The following is a 24,541-nucleotide window of genomic DNA, read 5'->3' on the forward strand; positions in this document are numbered from 1 at the left end:
TTGTTTAAAGAAGGGATTTCTCAGCGAAGCAACCTATTATTTACAGAGTCAGACTCAAAAACCAATATAATAATGTTTAGTATTGTTTATGATAATAAACGAATAAAATTTGATGCGGGATAAAACTCAAAGCCCAATTTTAGATGACAGGTATTTGAACTCTGTTCTAATTAATGTTTGCTAACAGGTCTAATGTTTGTGTGTATTATTACTAATTTCTGTATACTCTCTTTAAGAGACAGTAGTGTTCCTAAATACTAACGTCAATAAAATTGGCACGCGCTTCAAAATTTTTAAATCTTGTTTCGATCCTAATCGTCGTCGCGAAATTCAGTTGTAGTCATTTTCTGGCACTCTTTGTGGCCTTTTATTACTTAAACAACAATCTTTAAAAATTGATTAGAAAATAGGGATATAGTTGGATATCAGATTGTTTTGCCTGTGACCTCTTTTTTCGCCTCGGTAGTCTCTTTTAACTGGGTTTCCAGTGGTATGTTTTGTGGCTAGTTTCTGATAATCTTCTAAATTTTGTTTAGTTTTAACAGCGGAGTTGGTATAGAACGTGTATGGGCATCCCCTTATTTTTGATTGCATCCCCCTGTTTAACGAAATGATTTCTCAGCGAAGCAACCTAATATTTACAGAGTCAGACTCAAAACCCAATATAATAATAATGTTTACTATTGTTTATAATATATAAACGAATAGAATTTGATGCGGCATAAAGCTCAAAGCCCAATTTTAGATGCCAGGTGCTTGAACTCTGTTCTAATTAATGTTTGCTAACAGGTCTAATGTTTGTGTATTAATGCTAATTCGTGTATCCTCTCATTTAGAAAAAGCAGTGTGCCTAAATACAAAACCAATAAAAGTGGCACGCGCTTCCGTGTTTTTTAATCTCGTTTCGATCCTAATCTTCATGAAAATCAGTGGTAGTCATTTTGTGGCACTCTTTGTGGCATTTTATTATTTAGACAACAATCTATAAAAATGGATTAGAAATTAGGGATATTGTTGGATATCAGATTGTTTTGCCTGTCACCTCTTTTTTCGCGTCAGTAGTCTCTTTTAACCGGGTTTCCAGCGGTCTGTTTTGTGGCTAGTTTATGATAATCTTCTAAATGTTGCTTTGTTTTAAAATTGGAGTTGGTATAGAACGTTTATGGGCATCCCCTTGTTTTTGATTGCATCCGCTTGTTTAAAGAAGAGATTTCTCAGCGAAGCAACCTATTATTTACAGAGTCAGACTCAAAAACCAATATAATAATAATGTTTAGTATTGTTTATGATAATAAACGAATAAAATTTGATGCGGGATAACTCAAAGCCCAATTTTAGATGCCAGGTATTTGAACTCTGTTCTAATTAATGTTTGCTAACAGGTCTAATGTTTGCGTGTACGTGTATTAATACTAATTCCTGTATCCTCTCATTTAGAGATAGTATTGTGCCTTAAAACGAAAGCGAAAGTCAATAAAAAAGGCACGCGCTTCTGTATTCTAATTTGTTTCGATCCTAATCGTCGTCAGGAATATCAGTTGTAATCTTTTTCTGGCACTTTTTGTGGCATTTTATTTAGACAACTATGTTAAAATGGATTAGATATTAGGGATATAGTTGGATATCAGTTTGTTTTGCCTGTCATGCCTTTTTTCGCCTAAGTAGTCTCTTTTAACTGGGTTTCCAGCGGTCTGTTTCGTGGCTAGTTTCTGATAATTTTCTAAATGTTAAGTTTTTACAGCGGAGTTGGTATAGAACGGTTATGGGAATCCCTTTATTTCTGATTGCATCCCCTTGTTTAAATAAGCGATTTTTCAACGAAGCAACCTAATAGTTACAGAGTCAGACTCAAAAACCAATATAATAATAATGTTTAGTATTGTTTATAATATATAAACGAATAAGATTTGATGCTGGATAAAACTCGAAAGCCCAATTTTAGATGCCAGGTATTTGAACTCTGATCTAATTAATGTTTGCTAACAGGTCTAATGTTTGCGTGTACGTGTATTAATACTAATTCCTGTATCCTCTCATTTAGAGATAGTATTGTGCCTTAAAACGAAAGCGAAAGTCAATAAAAGTGGCACGCGCTTCAGTATTCTAATCTTGTTTCAATACTAATCGTCGTCAGGAAAATCAGTTGTAGTCTTTTTCTGGCACTCTTTGTGGCGTTTTATTATTTAAACAATCTTTAAAATGGATTAGAAAATAGGGTTATAGTTGGATATCAGATTGTTTTGCCTGTCACGCCTTTTTTCGCCTCAGTAGTGTCTTTTTACTGGGTTTCCAGCGGTCTGTTTTGTGGCTGTTTTTTGATAATTTTCTTATTGTTGTTTATTTTTTACAGCGGAGTTGGTATAGAACGTTTATGGGAGTCCCTTTATTTTTGATTGCATCCCCTTGTTTAAAGCGATTTCTCAGCAAAGAAACCTAATATTTACAGAGTCAGACTCAAAAAGCAATATAATAATAATGTTTAGTTTTGTTTATAATACTCGAATAAACTTTGATGCGGGATAAAACTCAAAGCTCAATTTTAGATGACAGGTATTTGAACTCTGTTCTAATTAATGTTTGCTAACAGGTCTTATGTTTGTATATTAATGCTAATTCCTCTATGCTCTCACTTAGAGACAGTATTGTACCTAAATCCGAAAGTCAATAAAAGTGGCACGCGCTTCAGTGTTTTTAATCTTGTTTCGATCATAATCGTCATGAAAATCAGTTGTAGTCATTTTCTGTCACTTTTTTGAGTATTATTATTCAGACAACAATCTTTAAGAGTGGATTAGAAAATAGGGATATAGTTGGATACCAGATTGTTTTGCGTGTCACCTCTTTTTTCGCCTCAGTAGTCTCTTTTAACTGGGTTTCCAGCGGTCTGTTTTGTGGCTAGTTTATGATAATCTTCTAAATGTTGTTTAGTTTGTACACCGGCGTTGGTATAGAACGTTTATGGAAATCCTCTTATTTTTGATTGCATCCCCTTGTTTAAAGATGCGATTTTTCAGCGAAGCAACCTAATAATTACAGAGTCGCACTCAAAAACCAATATAATAATTATGTTTAGTATTTTTTATAATATAACGAATAAAATTTGATTTGGGATAAAACTCGAAAGCCTCATTTTAGATGCCAGGTATTTGAACTCTGTTCTAATTAATGTTTGCTAACAGGTCTTATGTTTGTATATTAATGCTAATTCCTCTATGCTCTCACTTGGAGACAGTATTGTACCTAAATCCGAAAGAGTGGATTTGAAAATAGGGATATAGTTGGATGTCAGATCGTTTTGCCTGTCACGCCTTTTTTCGCCTAAGCAGTCTCTTTTAACTGGGTTTCCAGCGGTCTATTTCGTGGCTAGTTTCTGATACTTTTCTAAATGTTTAGTTTTTACAGCGGAGTTGGTATAGAACGGTTATGGGAATCCCATTATTTCTGATTGCATACCCTTGTTTAAATAAGCGATTTTTCAGCGAAGCAACCTAATAGTTACAGAGTCAGACTCAAAAATCATTATCATTATATTAATAATGTTTAGTATTGTTTATAATATATAAACGAATGAAATTTGATGCTGGATAAAACTCGAAAGCCCAATTTTAGATGCGAGGTATTTGATTTCTGTTCTAATTAATGTCTGCTAACAGGTCTAATGTTTGCGTGTATCAATACTAATTCCTGTTTCCTCTCATTTAGAGACAGTATTGTACCTAACTAAGAAAGTCAATAAAAGGGGCACGCGCTTCAGTGTTTTAAATGTTGTTTCGATCCTAATCGTCATGAAAATTAGTTGCAGTCATTTTCTGTCACTTTTTTTTTGTTTTATTATTCAGACAACAATCTTTAAGAAGTGGATTAGAAAATAGGGATATAGTTGGTTATCAGATCGTTTTGCCTGTCACGCTTTTTTTCGCCTCAGTAGTCTGTTTTAAATGGGTTTCCAGAGGTCTGTTTCGTGGCTAGTTTCTGAAACTTTTCTAAATGTTTAGTTTTTACAGCGGAGTTGGTATAGAAAGTTTATGGGAATCTCCTTATTTTTGATTGCATCCCCTTGTTTAAACAAGCAATTTCTCAGCGAAGCAACCTAATAATTACAGAGTCAGACTCAAAAACCAATATAATAATATTTAGTAGTGTTTATAATATACAAAAGAATAAAATTTGATGCGGGATAAAACTCGAAAGCCCAATTTTAGATGCCAGGTATTTTTACTCTGTTCTAATTAATGTCTGCTAACAGGTCTAATGTTTGCGTGTATTAATACTAATTCCTGTTTCCTCTCATTTAGAGACAGTATTGTACCTAACTACGAAAGTCAATAAAAGTGGCACGCGCTTCAGTGTTTTAAATCTTGTTTCGATCCTAGTCGTCATGAAAATTAGTTGTAGTCATTTTCTGTCACTTTTGAGTTTTATTATTTAGACAACAATCTTTAAAAATGGATTAGAAAATAGGGATATTGTTTAATATCAGATTGTTTTGCATGTCACCTCTTTTTTCGCCTCAGTAGTCTCTTTCAACTGGGTTTCCATCGGTCTGTTTTGTGGCTACTTCATGATAATCTTCTAAAAGTTGAATAGTTTTAACAGCGGAGTTGGTATAGAACGTTTATGGGCATCCCCTTATTTTTGATAGTGTCCCTTGTTTATAGCGATTTCTCAGCGAAGAAACCTAATATTTACAGAGTCAGACTCAAAATCCAATATAATAATAATGTTTAGTTTTGTCTGTAATACACGAATAAAATTTGATGCGGGATAAAACTCAAAGCTCAATTTTAGATGACAGGTATTTGAACTCTGTTCTTAATAATGTTTGCTAACAGGTCTAATGTTTGTGTGTATTAATGCTAATTCCTGTATCCTCTCATTTAGAGACAGTATTGTACCTAAATACGAAAGTCAATAAAAGTGGCACACTCTTCCGTGTTTTTTAACCTTGTTTCGATCCTAATCTTCATGAATATCAGTGGTAGTAATTTTGTGGCACTCTTTGTAACATTTTATTATTTAGACAACAATCTTCAAAAATGGATTAGAAAATAGGGATATTGTTTGATATCAGATTGTTTTGCATGTCACCTCTTTTTTCGCCTCAGGAGTCTGTTTTAAATGGGTTTCCAGAGGTCTGTTTCGTGGCTAGTTTCTGATAATTTTCTAAATGTTCTTTAGTTTTTACAGCGGAGTTGGTATAGAACGTTTATGGAAATCTCCTTATTTTTGTTTGCATCCCCTTGTTTAAAGGAGCGATTTCTCAGCGAAGCAACCTAATAATTACAGAGAAGGACTCAAAAACCAAGATAATAATGTTTAGTTTTGTTTATAATATATAAAATTTGATGCTGGATAAAACTAGAAAGCCCAATTTTAGATGCCAGGTATTTCAACTCTGTTCTAATTAATGTTTGCTAACAGGTCTAATGTTTGCGTGTATTAATACTAATTCCTGTATCGTCTCATTTAGAGATAGTATTGTGCCTTAATACGAAAGTCAATAAAAGTGGCACGCGCTTGAGTATTGTAATCTTGTTTCGATCCTAATCGTCATGAAAATTAGTTGTAGTCATTTTCTGTTACTTTTTTGAGTTTTATTATTCAGACAACAATCTTTAAAAATGGATTAGAAAATAGGGATATTGTTTAATATCAGATTGTTTTGCATGTCACCTCTTTTTTCGCCTCAGTAGTCTCTTTTAACTGGGTTTCCATCGGTCTGTTTTGTGGCTACTTCATGATAATCTTCTAAATGTTGAATAGTTTTAGCAGCGGAGTTGGTATAGAACGTTTATGGGCATCCCCTGATTTTTGATAGTGTCCCTTGTTTATAGCGATTTCTCAGCGAAGAAACCTTATATTTACAGAATAATATATAATAATATAATCTAATATTAATAATATATAATAATATAACCTAATATTATAACCTAATATATAAACGAATAAAATTTGATGCTGGATAAAACTCGAAAGCCCAATTTTAGATGCCAGGTATTTGAACTCTGTTCTAATTAATGTTTGCTAACAGTTCTAATATTTGCGTGTATTAATACTAATTCCTGTATCGTCTCATTTAGAGATAATATTGTGCCTTAATACAAAAGTCAATAAAAGTGGCACGCGCTTGATTATTGTAATCTTGTTTCGATCCTAATCTTCGTCAGGAAAATCAGTTGTAATCTTTTTCTGGCACTTTTTGTGGCATTTTATTTAGACAACTATATTAAAATGGATTAGATATTAGGGATATAGTTGGATATCAGATTGTTTTGCCTGTCATGCCTTTTTTCGCCTAAGTAGTCTCTTTTAACTGGGTTTCCAGCGGTCTGTTTCGTGGCTAGTTTCTGATAATTTTCTAAATGTTAAGTTTTTACAGCGGAGTTGGTATAGAACGGTTATGGGAATCCCTTTATTTCTGATTGCATCCCCTTGTTTAAATAAGCGATTTTTCAACGAAGCAACCTAATAGTTACAGAGTCAGACTCAAAAACCAATATAATAATAATGTTTAGTATTGTTTATAATATATAAACGAATAAGATTTGATGCTGGATAAAACTCGAAAGCCCAATTTTAGATGCCAGGTATTTGAACTCTGATCTAATTAATGTTTGCTAACAGGTCTAATGTTTGCGTGTACGTGTATTAATACTAATTCCTGTATCCTCTCATTTAGAGATAGTATTGTGCCTTAAAACGAAAGCGAAAGTCAATAAAAGTGGCACGCGCTTCAGTATTCTAATCTTGTTTCAATACTAATTGTCGTCAGGAAAATCAGTTGTAGTCTTTTTCTGGCACTCTTTGTGGAATTTTATTATTTAAACAACAATCTTTAAAAATGGATTAGAAAATAGGGATATAGTTAGATATCAGATTGTTTTGCCTGTCACGCCTTTTTTCGTCTCAGTAGTCTCTTTTAACGGGGTTTCCAGCGGTCTGTTTCTTGGCTAGTTTCTGATAATTTTCTAAATGTTGTTTAGTTTTTACAGCGGAGTTGGTATAGAACGTTTATGGGAATCTCCTCTTATTTTTGATTGCGTCCCCTTGTTTAAAGAAGCGATCTCTCACCGAAGCAACCTAATAATTACAGCGTCACACTCAAAAACCAATATAATATTAATTTTTAGCATTGTTTATAATATATAAACGAATAAATTTTGATGCGGGATGAAACTCGAAACCCCAATTTTAGATGCCAGGTATTTGAACTCTGTTCTAATTAATGTTTGCGTGTATTATTATTGATTCCTGTATCCTCTCATTTAGAGAAACTATTTTGCCTAAATACGAAAGTCAATAAAAGTGGCACGTGCTTCAGTGTTTTTAATCTTGTTTTGATCCTAATCGTCATGAAAATCAGTTGTATTTATTTTCTGTTACTTTTGAGTTTTATTATTCAGACAACAATCTTTAAAAGCTAGTTTGATGCGGGATATAGATCGTTTATGGGCATCCCCTTATTTTTTATTGCATCCCCTTCTTTGAAGAACCGATTTCTCATCGAACATCAAAGCAATCTGTTCTAATTAATTTTACCGAAGCAACCTAATAATTACAGCGTCACACTCAAAAACCAATATAATATTAATTTTTAGCATTGTTTATAATATATAAACGAATAAATTTTGATGCGGGATCAAACTCGAAACCCCAATTTTAGATGCCAGGTATTTGAACTCTGTTCTAATTAATGTTTGCGTGTATTATTATTAATTCCTGTATCCTCTCATTTAGAGAAACTATTTTGCCTAAATACGAAAGTCAATAAAAGTGGCACGTGCTTCAGTGTTTTTAATCTTGTTTCGATCCTAATCGTCATGCAAAATCAGTTGTATTCATTTTCTGTCACTTTTGAGTTTTATTATTCAGACAACAATCTTTAAAAGTGGATTAGAAAATAGGGATATAGTTGCATATCAAATTGTTTTGCTTGTCATCTGTTTTCGCCTCAGTAATCTCTTTTAAGAGGGGTTCCTGGCGTCTATTTCGTAGCTAGTTTGATGCGGGATATAGATCGTTTATGGGCATCCCCTTATTTTTGATTACATCCCCTTCTTTAAAGAACCGATTTCTCATCGAACATCAAAGCAATCTAATATTAACAGAGTCAGAATCAAAAACCAATATCAAAATAATGTTTAGTATTGTTTATAATATAAACCGATTAAAATTGATGCGGGATAAAACTCGAAAGCCCATTTTTAGATGCCAGGTATTTGAACTCTGTTCTAATTAATGTTTGCGTGTATTAATATTATTTCCTGTATCCTCTCATTTAGAGACAGTATTTTGCCTGAATACAAAAGTCAATAAAAGTGGCTCGCGCTTCAGTGTTTTTAATATTGTTTCGATCCTAATCGTCATGAAAATCAGTTGTAGTCATTTTCTGTAACTTTTTTTTAGTTTTATTATTCAGACAACAATCTTTCAAAGTGGATTAGAAAACAGGGATATAGTTGGATATCTGATTGTTTTGCTTGTCATCTCTTTTTTCGCCTCAGTAATCTCTTTTAACAGGGCTTCCGGGGGGTCTATTTCGTAGCTAGTTTGATGCGGGATATAGATCGTTTATGGGCATCCCCTTATTTTTGATTGCATCCCGTTATTTGAAGAACCGATTTCTCATCGAACATCAAAGCAATCTAATATTAACAGAGTCAAAATCAAAAACCAATATAAAAATAATGTTTAGTATTGTTTATAATAAACCGATTAAAATTGATGCGGGATAAAACTCGAAAGCCCAATTTTAGATGCCAGGTATTTGAACTCTGTTCTAATTAATGTTTTCTAACAGGTCTAATGTTTGCGTATATAATTACTATTTCCTGTATCCTCTGATTTAGAAACAGTAGTTTGCTTAAATACGAAAGTCAATAAAAGTGGCACGCGCTTCAGTATTCTAATCTTGTTTCGATCCTAATCGTCGTCAGGAAAATCAGTTGTAGGATAATCAGTTCTTAATCAGTCGTCAGGATAATCAGTTCTCAATCAGTTGTAGTCTAATCGTCGTCAGGAAAATCAGTTGTAGCCAGGTATTTGAACTCTGTTCTAATTAATGTTTGCTAACAGGTTTAATGTTTGCGTGTATTAATACTAAATCCTGTATCCTCTCATTTAGAGACTGTATTGTATCTAAATACGAAAGTCAATAGAAGTGGCTCGCGCTTCAGTATTCTAATCTTGTTTCGATCCTAATCGTCGTCAGGAAAATCAGTTGTAGTATTTTTCAGCACTCTTTGTGGCATTTTATTATTTAGACAACAATCTTTAAAAATGGATTAGAAAATAGGGATATAGTTGGATATCAGATTGTTTTGCCTGTCACGCTTTTTTCGCCTCAGTAGTCTCTTTTAATAACGGGGTTTCCAGCGGTCTGTTTCGTGGCTAGTTTCTGATAATTTTCTAAATGTTGCTCAGTTTTTACAGCGGAGTTGGTATAGAACGTTTATGGGAATCTCCTTATTTTTGATTGCATCCCCTTGTTTGAAGAAGCGATTTCTCAGCGAAGCAACCTAATAATTACAGAGAAGGACTCAAAAACCAAGATAATAATAATGTTTAGTTTTTTATAATATATGAAAGAATAAAATTTGATGCGGGATAAAACTCGAAACCCCAATTTTAGATGCCAGGTATTTGAACTCTGTTCTAATTGATGTTTGCTAACAGGTCTAATGTTTGTGTGTATTAATACTAATTCCTGTATCCTCTCATTTAGAGACAGTATTGTACCTAAATACGAAAGTCAATAAAAGTGGCACGCGCTTCAGTATTATAATTTTGGTTCGATCCTAATCGTCGTCAGGTAAATCAGTTGTAGTCATTTTCTGGCACTCTTTGTGGCGTTTTATTATTTAAACAATCTTTAAAATGGATTAGAAAATAGGGTTATAGTTGGATATCAGATTGTTTTGCCTGTCACGCCTTTTTTCGCCTCAGTAGTGTCTTTTTACTGGGTTTCCAGCGGTCTGTTTTGTGGCTGTTTTTTGATAATTTTCTTATTGTTGTTTATTTTTTACAGCGGAGTTGGTATAGAACGTTTATGGGAGTCCCTTTATTTTTGATTGCATCCCCTTGTTTAAAGAAGCGATCTCTCAGCGAAATAACCTAATAATTCCAGAGTCACACTCAAAAACCAATATAATATTACTTTTTAGTATTGTTTATAATATGTAAACGAATAAATTTTGATGCGGGATAAAACTTGAAACCCCAATTTTAGATTTCAGGTATTTGAACTCTGTTCTAATTAATGTTTGCCTGTATTAATACGAATTCCTGTATCCTCTCATTTAGAGACAGTATTTTGCCTAAATACGAAAGTCAATAAAAGTGGCACGCGCTTCAGTGTTTTTAATATTGTTTCGATCCTAACCGTCATGAAAATCAGTTAGTCATTTTCTGTCACTTTTTTGAGTTTTTTTATCCAGACAACAATCTTTAAAAGTGGATTAGAAAATAGGGATATAGTTGGATATCAGATTGTTTTGCTTGTCATCTCTTTTTTCGCCTCAGTAATCTCTTTTAACAGGGGTTCCGGGGGTCTATTTCGTAGCTAGTTTGATGCGGGATATAGATCATTTATGGGCATCCCTTTTTTTTGATTGCATCCCCTTCTTTAAAGAACCGATTTCTTATCGAACATCAAAGCAATCTAATATTAACAGAGTCAGAATCAAAAACCAATATGAAAATAATGTTTAGTATTGTTTATAATATAAACCGATTAAAATTGATGCGGGATAAAACTCGAAAGCCCAATTTTAGATGCCAGGTATTTGAACTCTGTTCTAATTAATGTCTGCTAGCATGTTTAATGTTTGCGTGTATTAATACTAATTCCTGTATCCTCTCATTTAGAGACAGTACTGTACCTAAATACGAAAGTCAATAAAGTGGCACGCGCTTCAGTATTTTAATCTTGGTTCGATCCTACTCGTCGTCAGGGAAATCAGTTGTTGTCATTTCCTGGCACTCTTTGTGGCATTTTATTATTTAGACAACAATCTTTAAAAATGGATTAGAAAATAGGGATATAGTTGGATACCAGATTGTTTTGCCTGTCACCCCTTTTTTCGCCTCAGTAGTCTCTTTTAACTGGGTTTCCAGCGGTCTGTTTTGTGGCTAGTTGTATGATAATCTTCTAAATGTTGTTTAGTTTGTACACCGGAGTTGGTATAGAACGTTTATGGAAATCCTCATATTTTTGATTGCATCCCCTTGTTTAAAGAAGCGATTTTTCAGCGAAGCAACCTAATAATTACAGAGTCGGACTCAAAAACCAATATAATAATTATGTTTAGTATTGTTTATAATATATCAACGAATAAAATTTGATTTGGGATAAAACTCGAAAGCCTCATTTTAGATGCCAGGTATTTGAACTCTGTTCTAATTAATGTTTGCTAACAGGTCTAATGTTTGCGTGTAGTATTACTATTTCCTGTATCCTCTGATTTAGAAACAGTAGTTTGCTTAAATACGAAAGTCAATAAAAGTGGCGCGCGCTTCAGTGTTCTAATCTTGTTTCGATCCTAATCGTCCTCAGGAAAATCAGTTGTAGTCTTTTTCTGGCACTCTTTGTGGCATTTTATTATTTAGACAACAATCTTTAAAAATGGATTAGAAAATAGGGATATAGTTGGATATCAGATTGTTTTGCTTGTCATCTCTTTTTTCGCCTCAGTAATCTCTTTTAACAGGGGTTCCGGGGGTCTATTTCGTAGCTAGTTTGATGCGGGATATAGATCGTTTATTGGCATCCCCTTATTTTTGATTGCATCCCCTTCTTTGAAGAACCGATTTCTCATCGAACATCAAAGCAATCTAATATTAAGAGTCAAAATCAAAAACCAATATAAAAATAATGTTTAGTATTGTTTATAATATAAACCGATTAAAATTGATGCGGGATAAAACTCGAACGCCGAATTTTAGATGCCAGGTATTTGAACTCTGTTCTAATTAATGTTTTCTAACAGGTTTAATGTTTGCGTATATTATTACTATTTCCTGTATCCTCTGATTTAGAAACAGTAGTTTGCTTAAATACGAAAGTCAATAAAAGTGGCGCGCGCTTCAGTGTTCTAATCTTGTTTCGATCCTAATCGTCCTCAGGAAAATCAGTTGTAGTCTTTTTCTTGCACTCTTTGTGGCATTTTATTATTTAGACAACAATCTCTAAAAATGGATTAGAAAATAGGGATATAGTTGGATATCAGATTGTTTTGCTTGTCATCTCTTTTTTCGCCTCAGTAATCTCTTTTAACAGGGGTTCCGGGGGTCTATTTCGTAGCTAGTTTGATGCGGGATATAGATCGTTTATTGGCATCCCCTTATTTCTGATTGCATCCCCTTCTTTGAAGAACCGATTTCTCATCGAACATCAAAGCAATCTAATATTAAGAGTCAAAATCAAAAACCAATATAAAAATAATGTTTAGTATTGTTTATAATATAAACCGATTAAAATTGATGCGGGATAAAACTCGAAAGCCCAATTTTAGATGCCAGGTATTTGAACTCTGTTCTAATTAATGTTTTCTAACAGGTTTAATGTTTGCGTATATTATTACTATTTCCTGTATCCTCTGATTTAGAAACAGTAGTTTGCTTAAATACGAAAGTCAATAAAAGTGGCACGCGCTTCAGTATTCTAATCTTGTTTCGATCCTAATTGTCGTCAGGAAAATCAGTTGTAGTCTTTTTCTGGCACTCTTTGTGGCATTTTATTATTTAGACAACAATCTTTAAAAATGGATTAGAAAATAGGGATATAGTTGGATATCAGATTGTTTTGCTTGTCATCTCTTTTTGCGCCTCAGTAATCTCTTTTAACAGGGGTTCCGGGGGTCTATTTCGTAGCTAGTTTGATGCGGGATATAGATCGTTTATTGGCATCCCCTTATTTTTGATTGCATCCCCTTCTTTGAAGAACCGATTTCTCATCGAACATCAAAGCAATCTTATATTAAGAGTCAAAATCAAAAACCAATATAAAAATAATGTTTAGTATTGTTTATAATATAAACCGATTAAAATTGATGCGGGATAAAACTCAAAAGCCCAATTTTAGATGCCAGGTATTTGAACTCTGTTCTAATTAATGTTTTCTAACAGGTCTAATGTTTGCGTATATTATTACTATTTCCTGTATCCTCTGATTTAGAAACAGTAGTTTGCTTAAAAACGAAAGTCAATAAAAGTGGCACGCGCTTCAGTATTCTAATCTTGTTTCGATCCTAATCGTCGTCAGGAAAATCAGTTGTAGTCTTTTTCTGGCACTCTTTGTGGCATTTTATTATTTAGACAACAATCTTTAAAAATGGATTAGAAAATAGGGATATAGTTGGATATCAGATTGTTTTGCTTGTCATCTCTTTTTTCGCCTCAGTAATCTCTTTTAACAGGGGTTCCGGGGGTCTATTTCGTAGCTAGTTTGATGCGGGATATAGATCGTTTATGGGAATCCCCTTATTTTTGATTGCATCCCCTTCTTTGAAGAACCGATTTCTCATCGAACATCAAAGCAATCTAATATTAACAGAGTCAAAATCAAAAACCAATATAAAAATAATGTTTAGTTTTGTTTATAATATAAACCGATTAAAATTGATGCGGGATAAAACTCCAAAGCCCAATTTTAGATGCCAGGAATTTGAACTCTGTTCTAATTAATGTTTGCTAACAGGTTTAATGTTTGCGTGTATTAATACTAAATCCTGTATCCTCTCATTTATAGACAGTATTGTACCTAAATACAAAAGTCAATAAAAGTGGCTTGCGCTTCAGTATTCTAATCTTGTTTCGATCCTAATCGTCGTCAGGAAAATCAGTTGTAGTCTTTTTCTGGCACTCTTTGTGACATTTTATTATTTAGACAACAATCTTTAAAAATGGATTAGAAAATAGGGATATAGTTGGATATCAGATTGTTTTGCCTGTCACGCCTTTTTGGCCTCAGTAGTCTCTTTTAATAACGGGGTTTCCAGCGGTATGTTTCGTGGGTAGTTTCTGATAATTTTTTAAATGTTGTTTATTTTTTACAGCGGAGTTGGTATAGAACGGTTATGGGAGTCCCTTTATTTTTGATTGCATCCCCTTGTTTAAAGAAGCGATCTCTCAGCGAAATAACCTAAAAATTCCAGAGTCACACTCAAAAACCAATATAATATTAATTTTTAGTATTGTTTATAATATATAAACGAATAAATTTTGATGCGGGATAACTTGAAACCCCAATTTTAGATGCCAGGTATTTGAACTCTGTTCTAATTAATGTTTCCCTGTATTAATACGAATTCCTGTATCCTCTCATTTAGAGACAGTATTTTGCCTAAATACGAAAGTCAATAAAAGTGGCACGCGCTTCAGTGTATTTAATCTTGTTTCGATCCTAATCGTCATGAAAATCAGTTTTAGTCATTTTCTGTCACTTTTTTGAGTTTTATTATTCAGACAACAATCTTTAAAAGTGGATTAGAAAATAGGGATATAGTTGCATATCAAATTGTTTTGCTTGTCATCTGTTTTCGCCTCAGTAATCTCTTTTAAGAGGGGTTCCTGGCGTCTATTTCGTAGCTAGTTTGATGCGGGATATAGATCGTTTATGGGCATCCCCTTATTTTTGATTACATCCCCTTCTTTAAAGAACCGATTTCTCATCGAACATCAAAGCAATCTAATATTAACAGAGTCAGAATCAAAAACCAATATCAAAATAATGTTTAGTATTGTTTATAATATAAACCGATTAAAATTGATGCGGGATAAAACTCGAAAGCCTTATTTTAGATGCCAGGTATTTGAATTCTGTTCTAATTAATGTTTGCTAACATGTTTAATGTTTGCGTGTATTAATACTAATTCCTGTATCCTCTCATTTAGACAGTATTGTACCTAAATACGAAAGTCAATAAAAGTGGCACGCGCTTCAATATTTTAATCTTGGTGCGATCCTAATCGTCGTCAGGGAAATCAGTTGTAGTCATTTTCTGGCACTCTTTGTGACATTTTATTATTTAGACAACAATCTTTAAAAGGGATTAGAAAATAGGGATATAGTTGGATACCAGATTGTTTTGCGTGTCACCTCTTTTTTCGCCTCAGTAGTCTCTTTTAACTGGGTTTCCAGCGGTCTGTTTTGTGGCTAGTTTATGATAATCTTCTAAATGTTGTTTAGTTTGTACACCGGCGTTGGTATAGAACGTTTATGGAAATCCTCTTATTTTTGATTGCATCCCCTTGTTTAAGGAAGCGATTTTTCAGCGAAGCAACCTAATAATTACAGAGTCGGACTCAAAAACCAATATAATAATTATGTTTAGTATTGTTTATAATATATCAACGAATAAAATTTGATTTGGGATAAAACTCGAAAGCCTCATTTTAGATGCCAGGTATTTGAACTCTGTTCTAATTAATGTTTGCTAACAGGTCTAATGTTTGCGTGTAGTATTGCTAATTTCTGTATCCTCTCATTTAGAAACAGTAGTTTGCCTAAATACGAAAGTCTATAAAAGTGGCACGCGCTTCAGTGTTTTTAATCTTGTTTCGATCCTAATCGTCATGAAAATCAGTTGTAGTAATTTTCTGTCACTTCTTTGCGTTTTATTATTCAGACGACAATCTTCAAAAATGGATTTGAAATAGGGACTTAACTGGATATCAGATTGTTTTGCATGTCACGTCTTTTTTCGCCTCAGTAATCTCTTTTAACAGGGGTTCCAGCGGTCTATTTATGCCTAGTTTCTGATAATCTTCCAAATGTTGTTTAGTTTTAACAGCGGAGTTGAACTACACCGTTTATGGGCATCCTCTTGTTTTTAATTGCTCTCGAAGTTGAGGCAATTTTTGTAAACGTTTTGGTCTTTTTATGCAAAATCTCCGCTTAAATGTTTAGAATTTTTCAGTGACGTTTGCGCCGTTGATTTTTTCGTTTTGCGTTATCTGAATTTCTCTCTCATTCGCAAGTGTCAGCAGTTGAACTCAAGTTGCGCAGTTCACTACTAGAATGCAAATGAAATGTGCGCCAATATTGCAGCTCATCCGACTTTCGTCGGTTTGTTTTTAAACTTTATGTACTTGGCTGTTTTCAGTAGTGCTTAGTTGGCTTTCTCTAACTGAATTGCTAGAGTCAAATGGTTAAAGGGAAAAGGTTGACTTTATAGAAATAGCAAAGTTTGTATATTGTTTTTGTGTAATAAATTGTGTGCAAATATAACAAGAGTAGTGTGCTGTTTAGGTGTTTGAGTGCTGTCTTAAATGTTTGTTTTTTTCTTTATTGATTTTTCAGGTGAAGTTTCTTGACCAAAGGACAATGTTCGATTATAAAAAGATTGCTTTATTTGTAGAACTTTTAATTGCTGCCATAAAAGATTCTTGACTGATGGCATATATACCGCCTTTTATGAACATCATTTTACAGGCTAACGTACAATTGAGGACAAACAATACTTCTCGTATGTTGTAATTCAATTTGAAAAACAAAATGAGAAAAGGAGCAAAGAAGTTCATTTTTGAGTTGAAGTTTTGGGACCGCGTTAGTGATTGTTTTGCTGGCATAATTGGTATTGATTTATTGATTAATTTCGTTTTAGTAAAACGTACAGTGAATGAAACAGGACAAAAGCCTTTTACCATATTTATTCACGTTTGTGTATCACTAGCAATACTAGTTAAGCATTTAACAAGTATTTACGCGGTTTGTTTCGAAATAAAATGGCGCCTGCTAATCGAGATTACATGCCTGATAGTGAAGACGACGAGCAACAGGTGTTGATCAAAAATCTTCAAGATCAATTGACTAAGTGTCTCGACGCTAGCAACCCCAGGGAACAGCTGATAAAGGTTCTGGAGAAAGCAGCAATTTTACAGGACTTGTTTGATTTGCACTTTCGCGATGAAGAGGGCTTCACGTTGCTCGGCAATGCAGTCAGATGGCATTTGATGGACGTTGTTAAGTTCTTAGTCGAGGTGAAAAATTTCAAAGTTAAGGAGGAACTGGTTATTGCAGTTGAAGCGGACTATAGAGAATGTGTAGAGTACCTCATCGAAGTGAGGCCAATGTTGTTAGACCGGAAGATTCTGGCGGGGACAACTTGCCGACCTGGCATGACTCCAGTAATGAAGGCATCGTTAATGGAAAACGAGTCGATGTTGAAGCTACTCTTCGCTAAAGGTGCAAAGCCTCTTGAAATTCCAGAATATAACCCACGTGAACCCAACAACATCATTCGATTTGACGCTATCTACAGAACCCTGGTTGCTATCTCGAAGCCAATGTACCTCTGTGTAATGAATGAAGATCCAGTTATGATGGCTTTTAAGATCGCTGAAACTTGCGAAAAAATTGCAGCAACTTTAGATGTTGCGAAAGATGATCTTTTGGAGGTCAAAGATAACTGTGAGAAATTTGCATCTGACTTCATCAAGCACGCGGATACATTTGAACATCTGGAACTACTTTTGAGCCAGATGACTACAGAAGACATTAATGTTGTTGCTCCTGGCAATTTTTTGGAGCGATTGAAATACGCCATGATCCATAATCACATGGATTTCGTTGCGAACAGGAGTGTCCAAAAACTGGTGAAAAAAAAGTTTTACGACGGACCAGTTTCCATAAAAGACTTTGAGGGAGCCAACATGATTAAAAGAAGCCTTTACTTATCCGGATTAGTTATGCTAACGCCGATATGGCTGTTCCTCTATTTAATCTACCCCGCAAGTGACACGCCGACCGGAAAATTTGTGAAAGCTTGGATGGAAATGCCTATAATGCGGTTCATTGTGAATACTGTGATATATGTTGTGGTAGGTGCGTTGTTTGTATCCGGTGGGGCGAACTATGCGCTGTTTCCATTGGACGAATTTCCTGTTGCTGAAGGCGTTCTCTGTTTGCGAACGACCGTAAACCTGGGAGATTATAAATGTTTAGACAACAATCACGCGTTCACACCCGAGCAAAAGGAGCTCTTTCGGGATCCTGTTGAGTTTAATAACTACCTAAGTTCGGTTGCATTCGAGTTCTACAGTGAAACATTCACTAACACATCCTACATTCTTTTTGCCGATATGACTACTGTTGCGTGGACTTTTGGTAATGTCTATAAGGAATTTTGGACCATATGGAGTGATGGAGCATCGACTTATTTTTCAGATTGGGTTAACTATCTCAACTTTTTGCTGAACATCTGCTTCATCTGTGGGCTGTCTCTGAGGTACAGTTTCATCATCAACATGGGGTACACTCCGAGAGACCTGTTCGGAGATGAATTCTACCATCCGATGCAAGTGTCCGAGGCACTTAAAGCTCTGGGAGTTCTTCTGGTATTTTACAAGTTGTATAAACTTTTGCGGGTTACTCAGATTATTGGTCGACAGCAAGTACTGCTGGTTGAAGCGTTGAAATCATCGTTAACACTTCTGCTTTTGTTTTTCATCATGGCTGTATCGTTCTCAGTGGCTTCTAATGGTGTACTGTGGCGGACCTATCGGGACTACATTAAGAACTGCAAGCTACAGCCTGATGGATCGTACTCAATAACGGTGGATATTAACATCCCTTGTCCTACTAATTTGGTTCCCTCTAGTTTAGATGAGTTGGTGAAATACCAGAACTTCATCCAAGTTTTCGAGACATATTTCTTCGGAATGTTCAATGGTCAGGCATATATTTTGAACATTTTTCCATCGTATGAGAACGCACAGGAATGGACGGCTCTTGTACTGTACTCTTTCTATGTTTTCTTCATGGTAATTGTGAGGCTTAACATGATAACAAGTTTAGTGGTTTTCTCCGTTATGACGTCAACCAAAACAGAAGCCGAGCAATTCAAGTTTGGAAGAGCTAATATGATGTACCTTTTTTTGCAAGGTTCCGACCCTTTACCTTCGCCCTTCAATTTAGTTCCAAGTATATATCGAATTTCGGCCTGGAAAAATTCTCGAAGAGATCCAAAATCAAAGATGTTCTCTGAGGCTGAACTGTACAGCGTTCCCAAGATAAGAAACGTCATTAAGAGTTGCAAACTGAATTATCTGAGAGAAAAGAAGTTAACGAACCTGGCTAAGCAACTCGGAGCTGCTGAAGTTGAAAAGTTTGGATGCAAGATCAGAGAGCAGTTATCGCATGTAGACAATACTACTCTTTCAGTTGATCGTAGAACTCGTCAGCTTCTTATGAACAAGAAGGGAGCTATTGGTGGTCAGAGTGATAACGAAAATATGTTCACAAAAAAGTACAACCAAATGAAGAACCGCAAAACCAGCTTGTTCGCATCAAGAGCAATTGGTGAATCAACCGGTGGCCCAGCCAAAAAGCTCACATCCTTCTTTAAATGAGCGAAAATTTTTCCGTTGCTACAAAAATTGTGTACATGACGACTCAAAACGCATTTAGTTGTCACACAGGAATGCTTTCGACGCTTGTATTGAAAGAGAAAAGTTCGAACGACTCCCAAAATTCTAGTAGAATTATGTACAAATTGCAAAATTTATGCTTGGTCAGTTGCTCTCAAACGAAGTTTGTGACGATTATTTTAGCTCTGTTGGCTTTTCCTTTTTCATACGATTTTTTGTGCGATCAATTTTTCTTCTGACCGTTCTTACGTTTGACCATTTGACTTTTCGTTTCTTTTGTAAAGACATTTTTGGGTAGTTAGTATACAAACTCAATTATACTCCAGTCCTCGTTTTTTCCGGACCCACTTTTCTTGTCCTCTTATATCTCAGTGAAGATAGGCTCTCTAAGATCAAGCCAACAACTACCAAAGACAACACATTGTCAGTCGTTTCAGATCAATTCACCCGGCGTTAGTCGGTTATGTTTATTCGCGTTTTTGTGCCAATTTTGTATCGCGCTTCAATGTCTCAATTTTGAAAGGCGTTACATATATATGTCATTATTGTTAGTTTTGTTGTAATTGTAATTGTTGTCTAAAAAGTTGCCATTTAATGAAACCGATCTATTTTTTCCTCCATCCCCCCATCCCCAGATTTGTGGGTATATAACTTTCTATATTTAATTTTACATTGTAACGTGCTATATAACAAATTGTAATTTTTAAGTGGCGGACATCAGAGACAGTGGCAGGGGGAGGAGCGAAAACAAAATAGATTCCAAATTTTGCCTTATTGTTCGTGTGATCCAAATTTTCTTCTGGTTCATATATTAGACTTCATTGTTAAGACTTCAATATTAAGTTCTATTATTCGACTTTCTTTAGTTACAATGAATGTAAATCAATAGTGTTCATTTGAGTTTGTAACCAGTGCCAACGTATCCGTTGTGCCAAATTACCCATTGTGCCAAAATTGCTATTCGACCACGAAATTATTGTGTTATCGATTCTCATTAACAGAAAACAGTAAACCAAACAAAAACAAATCATTCTGATTTAAACATGTCTGCCATGTTCTTATATCATGCTTTAACTCGAAAAATCAATGCTAAACGTGGGGGAGATTTTTAAAGCTGAGAAATGATAGTCAGATTAGTAGCGGACTTGTTTTATTAACTCTACAGTGAATATAATTACTTGCCTGCATACTTTTTTCTACTGAAGAAACATTTTAAGGATTATAGATTTATAAAAATGATTGGCTGCCCGTTTATTTGATTATACAATTGAGTACTTTCTCTGTACACTAACTACATCCCGAGTTTCCAGCTACTGTTCTCCAAAAATAATGCTTGAGTTAAAGCTACTAAATGCAAAGTTTTATCAGGAGCAAAGTTCGGACAATGTTTCCGAACATTGGACTTTAACAGTAGCTTAGTTTGTGAATAGTAATTTGTAACTGCTGGTAATATTGAAGGTGAAAAGGTTAGTTCGAATTTTTTCGCTTGACCGATTTTTCGTCTGACCGATTTGACTTTTCGTCCTCAGAAACCGGATAAACAGCTAGCGCCCGAGGACATTAAGTTCTCTTAGAGCCGTTCAGCTCTCCAAGTATGCGATTCATAGAAACTGTTTGGAAGACTTATACTTATGGTGTGAAGGGCGGTTCTTAGAGGTTGACCCCCCGCACATCAGCCCCCCCCCTCACATAACCCCCACCCTTGCACATCGGTTAGGCCGTAAGGGCCCCGTGCAGCCAAAGACCCGCTCCCACCGTTGCACCTACCCCTCGTCAGCCCCCCCCCCCCCCGGTTCCCCTACCCCAGTGTTTAATACTCGCCATAGCTTCACAGCAGGCTGTAATTGCAGGCGTTTTTACCATTCAGAGAATGAATTGTGTGGGAACGCTGTCTTTTTTCCCTTGTCTTTTTTCCCTTTAGCCAATAAAGACCCGTTTTTAGACTTGGCTCACTGAATTAGTTTATTTAGAGTTCTTTAGAGTATACTTCTAACTGATATTGGTGTTAAAATTTTTGTCCTCCAATTTAGACTTAATTGATCCACTTGATAGATTCATTGAAACTGCGAACAAAATTAGAAGCCTTTGGGATTTAGCTTGCCTCTTTTTTGTCTCCTCAATCCCCAACGTAGGCCAGTGGGGTCGGCGGCGACTATTTTCCTGGATTTTGCCGTCCATGTTTTCCATGAGCAGCAATTTGACTTCCATCTTCATTGTTTGTCTCTTATTATTCTGCGAGAATGCTTTAAAATGTGATATGTTTTAACGCATAGCTGCAATTTTTCAAGCTCCTTGTACTTAGAATCATTGGCTCTCCATTAAACAGAATTTCGAGTTTTTTTATTGGTTTACTTTTGGTAACTGTTTTAACAACTTTTGATTTCCAAAAACATTGGTTATTTTTCGGTTTTTGCTCATTTTCTAGTACTTTAATGTTTCCTTTCATATCTATTTGTTTTGAAAACTTTGACACAAGCTTTTTAATAAAAACATTGGCAAATTTTTTCTTGTTCCATTTTTTTTCAAAATGGGGAACATATATGCGAGGCTGGATTTTTTTTCTGCAGTCAAATTCTCACTTTTTGTTGATCGTCGAGAAAAAGACAAACATCATTTTATAGCCCTTGAAGATCAGTTTTAATTTTATTTAAAACGAAAAATTTTATTTCAGATTGAAAGGAGCCGCTTAAAAATTGGAAGTAAGACAGAAAAAGGAGAAATGAAAAGTATTGGGGATTGAAATGTGTGTGGGGGACTAAGTTATTTTAATAAGTTTTTATAAAATTGTTTTTCAACTGTTTTATTTAAGGAAAGCTGCATCAAGTTATGCAAATTTGTTCGAAATTTTCACTTTTTGTTCGCCCATAGTAGAGAAAAAGAATCTTTTTGTATCACTTAGAGGCTAATGTTGTTTTTTGTGTAGCAAGTACAAAATTTACTGAAGAGTGAAACAAATGAGCTATGTAAAAGAATTGGAAAGATCACGAAAAAGCAAAAACGAAAAACGTGAAGTGGGGTTATAATTATTTGTATAAGATTAGTATAATCGCTAGGAAAATCGTCTGTAAATTATGTAATTATAATTGTATTCCATTATATAAATATATTTAAAAACAAAAAGTTTCTTATAAAAATTGCTCAGCAATAAAATATAATCAGTGTTGAAAATTAGTGTTTTTCATTGGAGCTTTCTCTTCTTAGGACCCATTCCAAGCTCTCACTTTTTTGTAGTTCAAAAGATTTTCGACTTAACCAAAACAGCAAAATTTTTTAGAACATGGCAATCGAAAATTTAAAGAGGCGGCGAAATGTGATTTAAAAAAGAACAGTTTTTTCTTTGAAACCTTAAACGAATTTTTTTGCTCTATAATTAGTTCCTCTGATTTCATTTGGTAGAAGCCATGAATTTGGATTTTTAGTGGTTGCTCTGGGCTCTTGATCAGATTTTTTAAATCATACTCTTTGTTTGTCCATTGTCGTAGACTATTTAATTCCACGGCAAATAAATTCTATAAAATTATTAACGTCCTACTTTAATTCTCCAATCTCGCTTGCATAATTCATTTCATAATTGGTTTGAGAATAATAAAGTTTATGTGGTGAGAAAAGAGGATATTTTTTCCACTATATTCTGTTGATCCTTTCTGATGTTTCAGGTGACTTTAGAAATTAAACTCTGCATAGCTCTCGATTAATCATCCGTTGGAAATGAGAAAATGTGACAAACGCCAGGATGTTGCCAGTATTTTTTTTTTGCTTTAAATGAAAAGAATAAGCTCAAATCTGAAAAAGGATTTAATTCAAAAATCATGTCTTTTCTTGTAAATTTTTGGCAAATAGATGCTATGCATTGTTACTGTTCCTCGATGCAAGCCTTCATAATTATGGCATAATTATGACATAAGATAGCAGAATTGGGGCTATAAGTGACATTCAAAAACATAACACTAGAACGGTAATTACTTGAAAGAACTAGAGTTTTTTCAACGTTTTATTTTTCAACATACTTCAGACTTGAACGTCCATGTTGCTTGCGCTATTCAAATAGTATCAATTTGATCAGCAGTACTTTTTTAAACAATTCTAGAGAAAATAGAGAAGTTCTTTAGTGTTAATTCAAACAAAAACAAGTATATTTTTTGCTGAGGTAGAAAGAATCAAATTCCTTCAAATCTTTAGCTAAAATCGGGTTCACCAGTAAACTAAGGGTTTTATACTACTATGATCAGGTAAATTGACCCTACACAAGAAGAACAGAATATACTGTATTTGAGATTAAAACAAAGCAGAATATAATCTTTGTCAACACGAGAACTGATGCTCGATTGATATTGACACCTATTTTCTCCAGTTAACCCCAAAACTGCTTGAATACAGTATCCACCTGCGTTAGGTAAAAAGATACAAAAAAACAATATTTCTCTGCGAAAAAGTTGAAAATTTTTTTTTGCCTCATATAGAACAATTGAATCGGAGATGACCTTAAACAGTTTTTTAAGCAAAAACAGTTTTAAACAGATTTTTTGATGGTCTCTCGATTTTCGGTGAAATTTTTTTGAGCCAAATTGTCAACTGGATCGTGAGTTAAACTAATTGAGAAAATTTTATCAATGGGGCAAAATTAGATGGGAACAATTTTTGATAAAAATGAAACGTTTGCTGGAACAATCTGTGCTACGCAGTTTTGCACGAGCCGTCTTGTTTTAATGTTGTTGTTTTGTTTCGTTATTTACAGGTTTCAGGGGGCTCTCTGATGAGAGGTTTTTGAGTTTTCTTTTAGGTTTTATTTCAAACCTAATGGCTTTATTGTCTTGGATGTCACTTGTTTCCCAAAAAGTTTTTGTTTTGGCGCTTTCTTGTTGTTTTTGTTCAGTAACTTATCCTTACTAATGAAAACGAGGCCAAGTAAGAGCACTTTATTAATGAGGGCATTAGTATGATCCTCTAGGGCTTTCTAATCACTCATATCTCAATTTATTTGGTCGTTTACATTGTTATCTAACTGTTTTAACAACGTGACACCATTTTTGTCAAAATTAGTGAATTTTGCTGTTATTGCGTTTGTTTTTGTTGCTCTGTCACTTAATTTTATTAGGGAGAATTCTCATTGGTTCTCTGATGAGTCATGTGTCAATTGATCTGATTGATTTTTTTCATATTAAGTTGTTTAACA

General features: G+C 34.5%; 1 protein-coding gene across 5 annotated transcripts in view; it reads left to right on the plus strand.

The window, feature by feature from the left end:
• LOC142350017 (protein O-mannosyl-transferase TMTC3-like) overlaps positions 1 to 24,541 on the plus strand; it is a 197,285-nt gene that overhangs the window by 153,869 nt on the left and 18,875 nt on the right. For 4 of the 5 annotated variants that reach the window (XM_075401912.1, XM_075401913.1, XM_075401914.1 and 1 more), the window contains exon 1: positions 16,526 to 18,336. The exons of the other annotated variant lie outside the window; for it this stretch is intronic. In XM_075401912.1, coding sequence (XP_075258027.1) covers positions 16,726 to 18,336 — 1,611 coding nt within the window. In that variant the 5' untranslated portion in view covers positions 16,526 to 16,725. Of the gene's footprint in view, positions 1 to 16,525; positions 18,337 to 24,541 lie in introns of those variants that run through there. 5 annotated transcript variants of the gene reach the window in all.

Source organism: Convolutriloba macropyga, chromosome 11, assembly GCF_964194025.1.
Source record: "Convolutriloba macropyga chromosome 11, txConMacr16.3, whole genome shotgun sequence".
Taxonomy (NCBI): Eukaryota; Metazoa; Xenacoelomorpha; order Acoela; family Convolutidae; genus Convolutriloba; species Convolutriloba macropyga.